This window comes from Falco biarmicus, chromosome 4 (assembly GCF_023638135.1).
Source record: "Falco biarmicus isolate bFalBia1 chromosome 4, bFalBia1.pri, whole genome shotgun sequence".
Lineage (NCBI taxonomy): Eukaryota > Metazoa > Chordata > Aves > Falconiformes > Falconidae > Falco > Falco biarmicus.
Window position 1 is genome coordinate 63,038,185 of NC_079291.1, and position 9,571 is coordinate 63,047,755.

Here is a 9,571-nt window from a genome sequence, read left to right on the forward strand (position 1 = left end):
AGAAAGGTAGTTTTGATGGTAGAGGGCTAAAAAGCTGGTCATTTTGGAAAACTTGGATTTTGTTTATGTAAAAAATATTGTGCTTCTTGTCTCCCCTTGCCCCTTCTTCCTCTTTCCCTGAATGGTCTTATTTAGGAACAGGGTCTGTGCTCTTTTGAAGCCTTCGAATATAGGGCAAATTTCAGGAAATGACAAAGTATTACCCATTTTTTTCTCCACTGCTTACATTTCTTATGCAATCAATGGCCCTTGTGGACCACACTCGGTGAGGTGATGCCCTAAGTTCATCACTGCTTTCAAATCACATCCAGCTCTTGGTAGCAAACTGACCATGCTGGTGCTCCCTTGGCTTGAGGGAGCGTCAGGTATTAGACCCAGCCCTTTCCCTAGTGGTACAAAATCACTAGAGAAATTCACTTACAATGTAAGCTTTAAATCTTGTTCCATACCGAGTTTGTTTCTGCTGTAAGGGTCGACTCACTTGGATGTCATCCAGGGTGAGAAGAGGCTTGACAATCTTTATTTCAGCATGCTGCTATAACCGGTTCTGTGAGCTCCAACAAATGTGAATAAGTTTACAAGGTGATGATTTTTTTGTCAATTTTGTAAACAAGTTCGAATGAAGTTTACCGTGTGCATATCTGCTGTGTACTCTCATTTTTGCATGAACTCAGTTTCTCTGCTACTGGTTTTTCCTACCCACCTTCCAAAATTTATTATTCTAATCCTAAAAATCTTGATTTTAATACACTGCCATCTCTTTCCTGTCAGTGGATGACATGAAGTGGCTCACCTGCAGATCTTTCAGGAATTGCCATTACCTAAAGTGCATGTTTTTATAGGTACATTAATGATGCAGAAATATCTTTTGACAGAGCACATGGATGAGAACCCCCTCCCGCCTTGACAGGTACTCGCCCACTTTTTAATATGCCAGCCTTCCACATTCCTTGAGTGAGTTTTAAAGGTCAGGAACAATTGTCTCACTGCCTTGGGGTATGTAACCTTTGCTCGGTCACTGTGCCGACTGCCCTTTCGGTTTCCTGAGGCAGGCTTCGGGTGCCGCGCTGCCCTTCAGGCCTGCCTGCTGCTTCGGAGCACGCTTGTGCTGGAGCCCCAGATCAGCAAAAGCGACTTTTGTGCTTCTCGTACCCCGAGCTCTCGCCTGGGCTACCCCCCCGCCCCCGCAGGCTGGACCTGGTCCCCGCAGCACCCCTTCAGGCAGCAGCACTGCCGCGGGGGAGGGGGGGTCCCGCCTCACGAAGCTGACAGGCTCGGGCTGAGGGGAACCCGTGCTCTGGCGCCGGGGCGAGAGGCCCGTGGCTCTGCCGGAGCTCTCGCTCCCACCGGTGGGCCCGGGGTGGCGGTGGAGTAGGGGGACACGGGGCGGGAGTGCGGGGCGACCCCTCAACGGGCCTTCCCGCCAGGGCGGCTCGGCGGAAGTGACGCGCGGCGGCGGCTGCCGGCACCCGTAGGCACGGAGTAGGGGGCGGGGCCCCGCCTCGGGAAGCGTCGCGTTGGCGGCGGTGACGTTGCGGCGGCCGGGCGGCGCAGGCAGCCATGGCGGCCCCGCTGGCGGCGGCGGCGGCGGGCGCCGGGGCGGTGCCGGGGCGGGGGGGCCGCGGGCCGGCGCTGCGGGAGGGGGCGCGGGTGTCGGCGCTTTGCCTGGCCTGGTACGGGCTGAGCGCCGGCGGGAACGTGGTGAACAAGCTGCTGCTGGGCGGCTTCCCGCGGCCCGTTACCGTCTCGCTCTTCCACATCCTGGGGCTGTGCGGGCTCCTGCCGCCTCTGCTGCGCGCCTGGCGGGTGCCGCCCGCCGGCCCGGCCCAGCTGCCGCCCCGCGCCTATCCCCGCTACATCCTGCCGCTCGCCTTCGGCAAGTACTTCGCCTCCGTCTCCGCGCACGTTTCCCTCTGGCGGGTCCCGGTCTCCTACGCGCACACAGGTGAGGCCCGTGGAGGGGGACGGGACGGGACGGACGGCCTTATGCCCGGCGTGTGCTCCTGCAGGTGCCCGGGCGGGGATTGGCCCAGCGCCGGTTGGGCTCGTCTAGGGTCCCGGTGCAGAGAGCTGAAGCCCAGTGTGGGCTCGTATGGGTGGCCGGTGCGGTGTCCTGGTCCCCGCTGTGTGCTCGGACTGGTGGCCGGTGCAATGGTCTGGGGCCCAGTGTTGGCTTGTACGGGGGCCCAGTACGGTGACCTGAAGCTCAGTGTGTGCTCATACAAGTGCCCAACACGGTCTCCCAGTCCCCCCTGCGTGCTTGTACATGTGCCCAGTGCGGTGTCTCAGTCCCTACTGTGTGCTCATACAGGTGCCCAATACAGTGTCTCAGTCTCCACTGTGTGCTCCTACTTGTGCCCAGTGCAGTTTTCCAGTTTCTGCTGTGTGCTCATACAAGCACTCAGTGCAGTGTCCCAGTCTCTGCTGTGTGCTCCTATACATGCCCAGCGCGGTGTCCTGGTCCCTGTTGCATGCTCATATGGGTGCCCAGTGCAGTGTCTCGTTCCCCGGTACATGCTTGTACCAGTGCCCAGTGCAGTGACCTGAAGCCCAGCGTGTGCTTCTGTGGGCGCCCGGCATGATGTGCTGTGCCCCACCGCGTGCTCATGTGGGTGCCTGGTGCAGCACCGAGAATTGGCCAGTGTTTGTCTAAGCACCCAGCACAGTGGTGAGGAGGGACAACCCAGCGTGGGCTGAGGTTATGGCTCTGGTGGGACCAGACCTGAGCCCCTCCTACCTCCCCAGCACTCACCCTCTGCTGACGGTGGTTGATGGAGTTGGCCCAAGCTTTGCATCTCCACCAACATTTTCTTTCCTTTCTCAGTAAAAGCGACGATGCCAATATGGGTGGTTCTTCTTTCGCGGATCATAATGAAGGAAAAGCAGACGACGAAGGTGCGGACAGGTTTGCTGAGGTTCCTTTTCTTGGTGGTGTCCGTGGTGTGCTCTGCTGGCTGGGGTCAGGAAAGCTTGGACTTTGGTTAGCTGGGTGAATTTTGTGATTGAAGTTAGATTACACAGACTTTACAAATTCTTATTCCTTTTATCGTGAACGTAAAGAAAACACATCTGAATGTTGAGCAAGGTGATGCTCTCTGATGTGCTGGAGTTGTTATAGCGTGTATTGTAGTTGCTTAAACTTTCTCCAACTACAATAGCATAAAAATTGCTCCCTGGTTTTGTTGCTTTATTCTTCTTTCTCCTTTCTTCCCCAAATAGTAGTATATATAAACTCAGTTGAAATGAAAGTTCTTAGAAGGCGTAAGCTACTATTCTGTATTCCTTTCAGGTGTACTTGTCTCTGATCCCCATAATTACTGGTGTCCTGCTGGCCACAGTCACGGAACTTTCTTTTGACATGTGGGGACTCATCAGTGCACTTGCTGCTACTCTGTGTTTTTCACTTCAGAACATCTTCTCAAAGAAGGTAATAGTTTTGCTGTTCATAATGTTGATTAGTAGCATCATCCTTTAGCAGGACTTGGTATGCTAAAAATACTTTAATATGTCTTTTCCAGTACACATATACATATTTACTTTTTAAAGTTGACTTTATAGTCAAAGGAGCCCAAAGTAATGGTTGGCTATTTTGTATGCCTGTTCTCTACAGCAAATCCTACCTGTTGAAGCTGTTATACTGAAAATCGGGCAGAACTCAGTTTTCTTTACTCCTCAGCATAGATGTTTTTTTCCGCTGACAATTCAATAAGTGCTTAAATTCAGCAGCTCATTTGAAAGCTTTTAATGTATCTTGTATCAAATCCTTTCTCTGTAGTGAGTTAGTGTCAACACTGAGCTTGCCTTGAAATCCTAGAAACAAAATGTATGTCCAGAATCTGTTTAGTTACAAAATTATTTCTGGTTTATAGAACATCTTATATGTGTTGTTATCTTGTTAATACTAAGAGTCACCACTCAAGAAACCATTGTTTTTCAAATGGACATCTGTTTTTCTTTGGTTGTCCTTATAGGAAAGTCATACTATAATGGTATTTACTTATTTTCATAATTTATCTATTATTTAACAGTAACAGCTTTAGACAGCTCCTGAATCTCTGCTGATAACGTGGGCAGTAGCTGAAGAAAGGCTATTTAATAATGTGTTTTGTCAGGTATTAAGAGATTCCCGAATACATCACCTTCGGTTGCTGAACATACTTGGGTGCCATGCTGTATTCTTCATGATCCCAACGTGGGTGTTGGTAGATCTTTCTTCCTTCTTAGTAGAGAATGACTTGGTAAGTGTCGTATTTGGGAAACTTGTTTGCTATTAAGAAAGAAAGGAGAAAATAAAACCAACAAATCAACAAACACCACCACCCAACCAGAAGAGTGTGCTGAAGTGTTTCAGTGTAGTTTCTCGTCAGCGTGGAAGGAACTGTTGTGCAATACATGCAAATTGTTTCACAAAATTATATAAAAAAAATAAACGTAGCGTTCATTGTGAGAATTTATGTCAGGGCTAGGAGAGGTAGTGTGTGCATGTAAATCTCAGGAGTTAGTGGCTGGTGACAGAACAAATGCACCCAGAACGTGTGTTACAAATACGCAGAGAGATGTTTTCTCAGAGTTGGTAGTTGCATAATGTAACATACTTGCGTGCATCTTTAGAGTGAAGTTGCAGATGTTCTTCCCATTAATGGCAGGTAAGAAGTGACTCATTGTATTTGCATTCTTATCTGAGACCTGAGATAATTTTTTTTCTTGTAATGTTTGTCTTTATGACAGAGCACGATGTCTCATTGGTCATGGACCTTGATGCTGCTTATAATCAGTGGATTCTGTAATTTTGCCCAGAATGTCATTGCCTTCAGTATTCTTAATCTGATCAGCCCGCTAAGTTACTCTGTCGCAAACGCCACAAAAAGAATCATGGTCATCACGGTGTCCCTTATAATGCTTCGCAATCCGGTTACGAGCACCAATGTCCTTGGAATGATGACAGCTATCTTGGGGGTCTTCTTATATAACAAGGTAAGGGTTTGGGGGGGGGGGCTGTTTGTTTATTCAGGACGCTCACTTGAAACAGTCCAGTAGTTTTGAATTATTTTTTGTACAAGAAGTTAACAGCTGGCAGAACAAACATGTAGAGTGCATAAGGCTTCATTGCAGAGGAGGTACATATAAGTGGAGTACGTGGGTGCCTGGGTCAGACCAGCTGTTAGGATTCTAACAAGCTTAAATTTTGATCTTAATATCTGCTTGAAAAATGAAGATTGGGAAGTAACGCACACCTCTTGAGCAAAAGAGCAGCTTACTGATTTGCCACGTGAGGGGAATGAGGTTTTTGTTAGAAGCCACTAAAGTAAGACTCTAACAGGCATAGATAGTGGTGTAATTGTAAAGCTATTATGCTTTTTTCTAGGTGTATGAGTATGTTAGGTGATACCAAAGAAAAACATTATTTATTTATTTATTTATTTCCTAGACAAAATATGATGCAAATCAAGAAGCAAAGAAGCAGCTACTTCCCGTTACAACTGCAGACCTTGTGAATTTGGACCGTCACCGAAACACTCCTGAAAAGTCTCAGAATGGACTTACGGCATTTGCACAACATGGAGACTATCAGTACGGTCGAACCAGTATCTTAACAGATCACTTCCAGTATAATCGGCAAAACTACCCAACTACCTACAACTTAAATCGTTTTGATATATAGAATCCTGGCAAACAGGTATAGACTGTGATATCAAAGTGTCCCCAACATTATCAGAAACTTTTAGTACATCCATGAATGTAAAGCCATTTTATTGTACAGTTTTTGTGGAAGGGAAGATGCATGTGTAGTGGAAGCGGTACAGACCTTCAACTTCTGCTAAGCAGACCTTTAAACATGAAACCACTAGATCTGACACTGGAACCAAATGCACAGTGTAGCTCTTGTACAGAGATTCTGGTGAAATGCACGTACGTAACTTCAGAGTGATCGTCACTGCTGTTACCGCTCCTTTTCAGAGTCCTGTCAACTGATGAGTCTTTTGGCAGCTAAATTCTGGCCAGTATTTTGTTTCCAGGCTGGTGACACTACCTTTAATTTGTTTTCTCATGTTGTAACGATCCTTGCTTTTAATGAAACTTTCAGAAAGAAGTGAGACTTCTGGTTATCAGGATTTGTCTGTCTGATAATTTGACTTACACGCATCAGTTGCAGATAGGTAGACCTGAATTCATCTTGAGCACCAATGAAACTTCATGTGGGTATTAACTGCTTTTGTGCCTATGCCTTTAGTTTTTGGTGACAAAGCAGACATGTTTCTGAAAGAGTAGACAGTAGGAAGATTGAGCTCTGCAAGAAGCGTACTTGAGGCACAGAGAAACAGAATTTCCTAAAATCACTGTTGTCCCAGTCACTGTAGATAACAAACAGAGCCAAAGATCATAATTGTCTTCTGAATAACGTAGTCCTCTAACTTCGGACGTTGCTCTTCCTTGGCAATGCAGAAAGAACACACCTCCACAAATAAAGTGTTTGGAATAAGATTTTTTTTTTTTACTTGCTTCACACCTGTTCTTACAAAAGTCTTTTGTTACTTTCAAAATTGAAATGTTTAAGGTGTTTTCTTCTCAGTTCTGTGCATATATTATGCTTTCTTACATGAATCATTTATTATGAACGCATTAATTTGAGTAGCCATCATTCTTCATTGTTTCTTGTCTGTCTTTTTAGCCTCTAATTGGTGTTTTAAGTTTCTTAATTACTGCTGCTGGAGTTGCTGTGTGCATTTAGCCCGAGTTCCACTTCCTGCCAAAGTTAAATTGTGTATCCTGCTCTGTTCCTGCAACTCCCCTAGCTTGAATAGTAAATTGTTAAGAAAAAAATATTTGAATCAGCAGTAAATAGATAATTGATGATTAAGAAGAACCGATTCTGTTAGTATAAACGAATGTACTTAATTCTAGACACATTGATTGTTGTGCATCAGATACCGCGTCTGTGCATGAAAGGAATGAAACCAGTTGAACTTGGGTTTCACTGAGCCAGATTTTTATTTGGCAAAAGAAGATTTTAGGGGCTTTCTTTCCTTAACAGAAAAGCTGTTGTACAGTGAGACTTCTGATAGTGTAAGTATTACATTTTTACTAGAGAGGTATTACACACCCATGACAACATTTAGGGTGTGGTACAGAACACTCCCTCCGCTTATTTATTGCTTTAAAAATGACCATTTCCATGATGTGAGGTGATGATTTGGCTCCTTTCCGGATAATAAATAATTTATTTTCAAGTGCAAAGTCAACCTGATCTTAATCTTTTGGCTGACTGTGGAGGTAGTGATGTAGACTGCCTTCCACCTTACGGTCCAAAAGAGGAAATGGTCTTTCTGAAACTTCAGAGATAGGTTTACGTTGCTAATGCTTTATGCTGCTAATGTTTGTGAGCAGAACTTCCTTGACTTGCCTGGAATTGAATCTGTTAGTGCTAGCTTAGAACTTGGACTTTTAGTTTAGAAATTCTACATAAAGTATTTCCTAACCCAGGTTAACAAGAACAAGGTAATGAGGAAAAGCGTTCTTTCAGATGAAAAGTCTTTTGCCCATTCCAGTATTAATTTATGTGTAATTATTTCTTTTTAATATGGGGAATTGCAAAATGTGTATTTCTAAGTCTCACTTCCCACCATGTAAGTGCTTTTACATACATGTAAAAAGGATTGTGTGAACTCTGGATTTGCATTAGGTTCTGGCTCTGCAAAGGACTGATTTGAGGATGAGGTATTTAGGCTAATATTTTTAAGTGGGGCTGAAGTTTGCCCAACTGTTTTCAGAGGGAGCTAGGTGCAAACGCTTCATTGTGGTCTTTGTGCCATTGAGAAAATGGAAATGGTTCTTCCTTACTTCTCAGGGGGGTGACATACCAGAAAAAAGTAGCAGTGGGGGCCCCAGGGATGTGCAGGTGTACTAGGAGTTCATCTCCACATCTTCTGTTATGTCTGCTGCTGTACCATCCCCATACAACTTGAACCATTACTTGTAATAAAGCGCCTCATACTTTATTCACAGATCAGAGGCTTTATTAAATATATTTAGATTATTTCATTTTAGAGAACATAACCAGATCTTTTTTGCAACTGTTTTCAGAGAAAGTTTGCACTGCGCACTTGCTGTGGCAAGTCTTTAGCTCAGCTTCTTCTGTCAAGAGTACAGAAGCAGGTGAGAGTTTTCTGTTAAAAATACCTTGTCCCAAATTCTGGTCTGGGCTTGTGGCCTCGCTGTGTCTCTGAAACAAAACTACTGTATTTGCAGAGCAAAAAGGGACTGACCCAAAACAAGGATATTGTCCATTTAGAGCCTGGAGAGTGAATCTTTTCCCTGGAGACTCCCTGGTATGGTGTTTGTGCTCCTATAGTTCAGGTCTGTGGTCAACAGGGATCATTTTGTCTGGTAGAACATACAATTAAAACGGTTAGGTGAACCAGTTACAAGAGGTGGTTTTGCTGAGTATGTGAATTCGAGTCCTTAAGCAATATTGCCCACATTCAGGTAAAGGAAGTTTCTGATACTGTTGTAATATATATTTTAATCTTGGACCGCTGGCAAGATCTTGTTTGGCAAGGTGAAGCATTTGTTTTAACATGGTTTGTAAATTAATGACGTATTTAACTATGTACATAAGTTGTAGAAAGTATGGAAACACTGGAATAAAAAGGGCATATCTAGAAAATCATGTATAATGACCCCGTTATTAACTCGGAATGAAGGGGGTTGGTTGGAGTTTTTTACTTGCAGGAAGCTTTGGGAGTGCCATGCATTATTAGTAATGACCACTCATGAGAAACCGGATTAATGTTTTGCTGTGTGGGTGTGATACCTTACCAGGTGGTTACGTAGACTGAAACTGCGCCAATTTGGGTGTCCTAACACCAGTCGCTGGTATCCTTAGGAGTGTTTTGATTTCCATTACGCATTTCTAATGTGTATAAATACATCACAGAATGGGAGAAATTCTTCCCAAAACAGTCCTGGATAGTTGTAGAAATACCAGGGTGAGGGAAACCAACCTCTCCCCACTGCCTGTGGGGTTTCTGTTGATAGCTTCATAGAGTATTCGGTGCTCTTTCAATAGATCTTCAAAGTATTTCCCTGGCAGATTCAATTTTAGTACCCAGTAGTAATTGGAGCATCTTTATCACCTGGTAAAACGCTTGTGTTTTTTAAATAAATGATTGCTAAATAAAATTGAGGCAATACTTGGGCTTTGTAGGTGTACAGTGATTTGTAAAAATGGTAATTTGGGATCAACTTATGATGATTCCTGAAGCTCAAGACCTTTTCTTTCTAATCTGTGTTCAAACTCATATTTTTCTGATGTAGCATTTTGCAGCAGAAGAAACTTCTGCCGTGTAGCTCTTTGTGAAAAAGGTGCAATACAAATAAAGGGAAAGTTTTGTTTTTCTAAGGCTTCCTTTTCTGAACCATGTTGTAAGCTGTTAAAAGTAATGCTGAAATATCTTGGTGGTGGTGGTAAAGACAAGTAAAATTTGTTAATCCTGAGACAATAGGTGTATGATAGAATCACAGTATGTAGATACACAAGCGCAAAATACGCAGGTGGCGGTCACTGCCTGTC

At 44.5% G+C, this 9,571-nt stretch overlaps 1 protein-coding gene across 1 annotated transcript; it reads left to right on the top strand.

Annotated features, from left to right (window-relative positions):
• Positions 1–1,529: 1,529 nt before the first annotated feature.
• Positions 1,530–8,665, top strand: SLC35E1 (solute carrier family 35 member E1). The gene is made up of 6 exons (XM_056335034.1): positions 1,530–1,945; positions 2,825–2,895; positions 3,290–3,427; positions 4,113–4,238; positions 4,729–4,974; positions 5,429–8,665. The coding sequence occupies exons 1-6, from the start codon at positions 1,561–1,563 to the stop codon at positions 5,660–5,662; spliced, it is 1,200 nt and encodes a 399-aa protein (XP_056191009.1). The 5' UTR covers positions 1,530–1,560; the 3' UTR covers positions 5,663–8,665.
• The last annotated feature ends 906 nt before the right edge of the window (positions 8,666–9,571 follow it).

Excerpts from the sequence above, each read along its gene's own strand:
- SLC35E1 (XM_056335034.1), top strand. The coding sequence starts at position 1,561 with ATGGCGGCCCCGCTGGCGGCGGCGGCGGCGGGCGCCGGGGCGGTGCCG. Across the intron at positions 3,428-4,112 it reads AGAACATCTTCTCAAAGAAG|GTATTAAGAGATTCCCGAAT; the intron begins GTAATAGTTTTG and ends GTGTTTTGTCAG. Across the intron at positions 4,239-4,728 it reads TCTTAGTAGAGAATGACTTG|AGCACGATGTCTCATTGGTC; the intron begins GTAAGTGTCGTA and ends TCTTTATGACAG.